The sequence below is a fragment of the Rhipicephalus microplus genome, chromosome 5 (assembly GCF_043290135.1).
Source record: "Rhipicephalus microplus isolate Deutch F79 chromosome 5, USDA_Rmic, whole genome shotgun sequence".
Lineage (NCBI taxonomy): Eukaryota > Metazoa > Arthropoda > Arachnida > Ixodida > Ixodidae > Rhipicephalus > Rhipicephalus microplus.
In genome coordinates, this window is record NC_134704.1 from 62967488 (window position 1) to 62973487 (window position 6000).

Here is a 6000-nt window from a genome sequence, read left to right on the forward strand (position 1 = left end):
GGTGTGCCAAAATTGTTGAAGTTTCGCCAGAGTTGTCATTTATTGTTCGTATTTCCATGCCTTTCAGAAACTTTGGTCTGAAATCAACAAAAGCTCTGAATCAGATAAGAATAGAATGAGAAAGCTCCTCGAAGATACTTATGAGGATCGCCGTGCAGTACCACCTTCTACTTTGCCCGAATTTTTCTTGGATGAATACATTGTAAGTATAAATGAATATTACTACTACACTACTACTAGTAGTATTAATACCAGTACTGCTATACTACTGCTACTTGTACTAATATTACTGCTACTACTACCACTACTACTATGTTACTACTACTACTATTTCTACTAAAACACTACTGATGGTGTAGCAAGAAAATGTTTAGGCCGACCCTGATGGCTTTCAATCACTGCAGTGCAGTTGTCAATGGGCAATCCTTGTTCTACGCCAAAGACAAGAGCTTATTTACCGATTCGGTGCGCTCTTTCACTCAATGAAGAAATCTATAAAATCTGTTTTGTATCGCTTCATAGAAAATCTCACAAAATCGGAGGAGAGAGGACGTGGTGCCGCGGTACCAAATTCCAAATGCTGTTCGATCAGCAATACCCACTGCCCGATCACTTCGCGTTTTGGGGTGCCTACTGTATTCTCTTTAAATGTGATCTATGAGTACAAGCAAACCACGAATAATTGTCCCAATGGATTAGTTTTTATTGCCTGCGTGATAAGATTTTAGGCGTGCAACAGTAAAAGATTACTTATCTGCCTGTTTTTTTCTTCTACAGCTCAGCATGGAAGCTGAAATTCGATTTGGCTCGGATATCAGTGCCCTTGAAGAGAAGCTGCGTAAGATGGCAGTGGTGCTCTCGACTGCACTGAATCGAGACTTCACAATAAGGGCCGTCTGCGAATACCTAGACGAGGGCACAAGTCCTTCACTGATCACTGAGGTTTGTTCACAAGTTTTGGACGCTTCTCACCCCTCCGAGCTTTCCAAAAATCACAATCAGCTTGATTTCCCAGTTGTTCATTATCACCTCAACAATTAGCGTAGCTCCAAAATAAACACTTCACAAGTCGAGCATCATCTCACGTGCTTAAAGCTTTATATGCCCCCTTCCCTTTCCCGAGCTACTCACAAAAGCATCTGTTCTTTCTGTGCACTCACCCAAGTACTTTTGTTATTTATCTGACAGATAATTAGCCCTTAACTTAAGCCAACGTACGTTAATATGTCCTGTGTATTCATTATACATCTATGCTTGAATCAGAACTAAGTTTTGTATTGTTAGGTCATGGTAACTAATTTTGGCTGTGTGGCTACATTTTCCATAGAGGCGAAAATGTTTCAGGCTCGTGTATTTTGATTTAGGTGCTCTTTAGAGACCCCCACGCTATCTATGTATTCCGGAGCCCTAAGCTACGATGTTTCCTATAATCATATCGTGGTTTTGGGACGTTAAACCGTAGATACCATTTAATTATTTACATTGCTTGCTATTTTTTTTTTCGCTTTTTAAAGATGGTTTTTGAATATTCGAAACATCGGAGCACTCGACAGGAAGTCCTTCGAATTGAAACGGCAGGTTAACCTGTTGCTTGTGTCAATAAGAAAAGAATCGCACAACAACAGCGTTCCGTGCAGTGTTTAAATATTTCACTAGTGCTCTCATGCCCTACATTTAACCATTTAGCCAACTCTTCTTCCACGCCCTAATACGTTCGGTGGCGTTACGGTGAAACGCTACAACTGCAACAGAATCATCTGCTTCGAAAATGTTATGTAAACTTGATCGTCGGCCATGCTGCTCGAGAAGCTCTTCAAACGCATTCGTATTGTCATTGAAACGCAAAAGCATTCCCATGAAAAAAAAATAAATTCCGGCAGATGCAGTGCGTTACGCGAACCTTGGGGCATTTGGGGACAGCCCGGTCTTCATCAGTGCACACTGAACCATGAATAGTAAAAAGTGTCGTTTCAAACGAACCCGCTAAGATCTCTCGAGCGGAAAAAAAAAGACTGTTAGATGAATAGGAAGAAAGGCCGTACAAGTACACATGATCTAAATTAGGCGAGACAAGAAAGTACCAACCAGACACGATATAGTCACATTTGGAGCCAGTACATTACCAGACACACCACAAACTTGTGTATAAAGTTACGTGTCAGGCCCGACATTTCGAACCCCCGGTGCTGTTTCAAGTGCCAGCGGTTCGAGCGTGCGTCTCAAAGCTGCTGTGGGCAGCTCACTTGTGCAAAATGCGCCGCAACAAGACACTTATCTGATGGCTACAAAGTCGAAGTGGAGGCCCGTTTTGCCAATTGTGAGGGAGCCCACCCCGCGAATTCAAAATCTTGTCCTTTCCGGAAAGACGGGAAAAAATTATCACATTCACAGTTCAAATTAACAATACTTTTCCGAAGGCTTGGCAAAGCGTAATACGAGCCTTCGCCCACAAAAAAACCGTTCTTCGAGTGAGATCATTTTAATAGAGAGCTGGAGAATAGTTTGCCTGGCATTCGCCGGTGTAGTGCATAGGAGGGTAGCACTACGACGGCCTCAGGCAGTCGCTCGTGCCACGCACAGTTGACTGAGGCAACAGTTAACCAACTCTATACGGGGGAGTAGCTAAGACTGCCTTGTCTCCTGTCAACAGGGTCACACCAATAGCCGCTCTAATGCACGGCACCAGCCAGGCCAACGCCGCAGCTAAAAAGACTGCCTCTGGCCTGGTGGGGTCCAAGGCTCCGTTGGCCCTGACGAACCTTAGTCTACTAAGCACCGCTTGATAGAGCGATTGTCTGGCGCGCCTCGGCAAAGGCAATGGGCACTTCTTGTACACCGGCGTAGGCAATGCTAAATAGCGACGAGAACCTCGCTAATGCCAGCCATGGTCCCCTCATATCGATATTACCAGAATGCTGGGAGCCCATGTACTTACATCTAGGTTATCGTTAAGGTTGCCCTAGGTAGATGAAATTTTCATCGTTCCCCACACTACCTCGTCCCTGATAATCACAGCATAATCTTTGGACGCCTGAACTAAACAATTTTAATGAAAGAATGATATACCGCATTGTTTTTTGGAGTTTGTTTTCCCTGTGTCCGTAAACACTGTCCGCAATGGGTAATTCGTAACTGCTGCGTCACCGCATATTACTTGCAGGGTTTGGTACCTGTGGACTACAGAGACAATTCGCCACGCATCTACACGATGAACGGCCGCCTGTGGATATACACCGGTTCTCCGGGGAAGACTGTCGAAATCACCAGCGGACGTATGGAGCGTGCGCTGGTACTGTGCCTGGTACTCTACTACATCAAGTACATAGACTACCCTGAAGCGTTCTGGCGAGTCATGTACGTGCTGCAGTTCGTCCTTATTCCAAGTGACCCTCCGCCCCCAGTTCCGACACGCAAAAATGTGCCAGTATGTCAGGTAACATATAAGATGCGGGGCCTGTTAGACTTGCTTACTTCTAACGTAGATCAAAGGGGACCAGACGCGAAGTGACGTGTGAAATTTTTCCACCACCAGAGGTGCTATGTTCACCGATGCATGCTTCGAAATTGTCAAGACTTGTATTCACTATTGTGTGCATTTGTCAGGGAGTTTCCATAAATTTGCCTCTCACAAATTGTTGCGTTATCCTGACTCCACAAATGAATGCTGCTACTTCCCGTTTTGCACGTCACTTTTTTATTTTTTGCGACAAACTGAGTAATTACTCTCGGCGTACCAAGAACGTGTTTGAGACTTTGCCACTCGAAAAAGTTCTTGTGCACCGCTCATATAGATTTTATAATTCAAGTGTATGTAGAGAAGTTTTAAAACAGTTTCATTCTCATTTTACTGAGCATTACTTCAATTGAACACACACGTTTTATTGTTCAATGCCTGCTCTTCAACTTTTAAAATTACAGATTGCATGTTTACCATGAAATAAAAATTGCATGTTTACCGTGTTTACCATTGCATGTTTACCATTGTGCTAATAATTTCGTGAAAGCACAAGCATTTCTGCCATGGCGACGAATGTTTTACTGTCCCTCCTCTTTTAATTGCGTACTTCTCATGATTGCATATCTTACATTTGTTTTATAGCGTGCTTTTAATGTCACTTGTCTTGAATAGTACTCACGTTAGCATGTAATCACCAGGTGCAATAACTTCAAAACTTTCAAAACACTGTGTACAATGCATTCGCTTTATGACATTTTCGTAGCTGTGGCCTCTCCATTGTATATTAGCACACAAAATTGAGACTGCGTGGATACGCAGCGATACAGTATTGTTGCGCTCGGCATGATTCAATAATCCCATTCCATGTAACGCGGCTTAAGAAAATACTTCACTTTGGTGAATGCATTCAAGTCTCTCTCTTGGGCCACCCATAGAAATTTTCTGTGCCAAATTACACGAGGTATGCTATCTTACCGTAGAATGTTGTGGATATTGGAGTTTCAAGATTTGTGTGTCAATTGTTTGCGACCGAAGAAATGTCATTAGTTGAAATAGCAGCAGGAGTGTGCTTGTGTGTTTCGCTATTCTTATGCAATCTTTACTGTATGTGTGCTTTTCATTAAAATATCACAAGATTTTCGCCCCACTTGCAATTATTATGAAGAAACACACAGTTTCGGCTGATATTGAGCAAAATTGTTCGTATTACGCCATTATCCATAAGCGCCTCACCTTTCTAAAGAGGTGAATATTGAATTTAACAGCTGTTCGGGCAACTATTTAAGTGGCACCTAACCATCTAGATTAGTAGGCTATGATGCATTTTGGAATTATATTTCATGTGAATATTGAAATGTAAAGATGATGGTGAAAATTAAGGAAATGTTTAGTTTGAGAACTCTGGTGTCATCTACATTAAGTCAGTTTTCGTAGCGAACTTTTTTCTTGTAGAAAAGCTTGAGTGAACTGCTTTTACATTGAACTGTTATATTATTTATCGTTTCTCTTTGGCGCCCTTTTTTTGCTGCAGTTCATTGTAATGTGCATGGACAGTGAAGGTTTTGTGCATCTCATTCAAGGCTTGTCGCACTTTCAGAACGGGTGTTTAACACACTATGCCACTGCGAAAGCCTTGAAGAAGGCTACACAAACGCGCGTTTTTGTTTCTCTCGCAGCACTCTTGTCCGCAAGGTGGTGTCACTGTCTAGAAGAGGAAGGTTGAGATCACGCGTGGCTTCCGCGATTAGCTCAGGCAACGCAGCGCTGCCATTTCAATCCTATTCGGTGCGCTTTCAATATAAGTGCACTCTTGTCAACGCTTTCGCACACCCCGAGGAGGCGGCTTCTACCCAAGCCTCGCTCATAGCATCCACAGATTTCAAAATGATTTTCCGACGCTCGCCTGCCTATTCTGGCCTACCTGTACACCACGTTCCGCGCAATAATTGTGAAAAATTGTCGCCGGGCTACACGGCGTGCGCTGTTTTTCTTCGCGTTTCACGACCCTTTAAAGGGGCCCTGCAACGCTTTTTGAGCATGGTCAGTAAACGCTACATATTGGTAGTAGAGGCTCCCGACAACACGTGATCCAAATATTATAGCGCAGCACGCGGACAAATTCACAATACGTTATCAAAGTCAGCCAAAAATTGATTTCTCTTCTCTCGACAAATCACGGAGCATGCCCAAAAACCCCACGTAGCTAGCCCATCTATCAGCCATTGGCTGATTTGCGTCTAGTGGCTAAGGTACTCGGCTGCTGACCCGCAGGTCGCGGGTTCGTATCCCGGCTGCGGCGGCTGCATTTCCGATGGAAGCGGAAATGTTGTAGGCCCGTGTACTCAGATTTGGGTGCACGTTAAAGAACCCCAGGTGGTCGAAATTTCCGGAGCCCTCCACTACGGCGTCTCTCATAATCATGGTGGTTTTGGAACGTTAAACCCCACATATCAATCACCATTGGCTGATTTGAACATGGCGTGCTCGCTCGTTACAGGGATTGCCACGGGAGGCCACTACTTGTCCACGCGTGCGCGTGCGAT

At 43.9% G+C, this 6000-nt stretch overlaps 1 protein-coding gene across 7 annotated transcripts in view; it reads left to right on the top strand.

Annotated features, from left to right (window-relative positions):
* Positions 1-4604, top strand: part of LOC119174475 (uncharacterized) — a 37770-nt gene extending 33166 nt beyond the window's left edge. For all 7 annotated transcript variants that reach the window (XM_075895587.1, XM_075895590.1, XM_075895589.1 and 4 more), the window contains 3 exons: positions 68-202; positions 778-942; positions 3161-4604. In XM_075895587.1, coding sequence (XP_075751702.1) covers positions 68-202; positions 778-942; positions 3161-3508 — 648 coding nt within the window. In that variant the 3' untranslated portion in view covers positions 3509-4604. The remainder of the gene's footprint in view (positions 1-67; positions 203-777; positions 943-3160) is intronic.
* The last annotated feature ends 1396 nt before the right edge of the window (positions 4605-6000 follow it).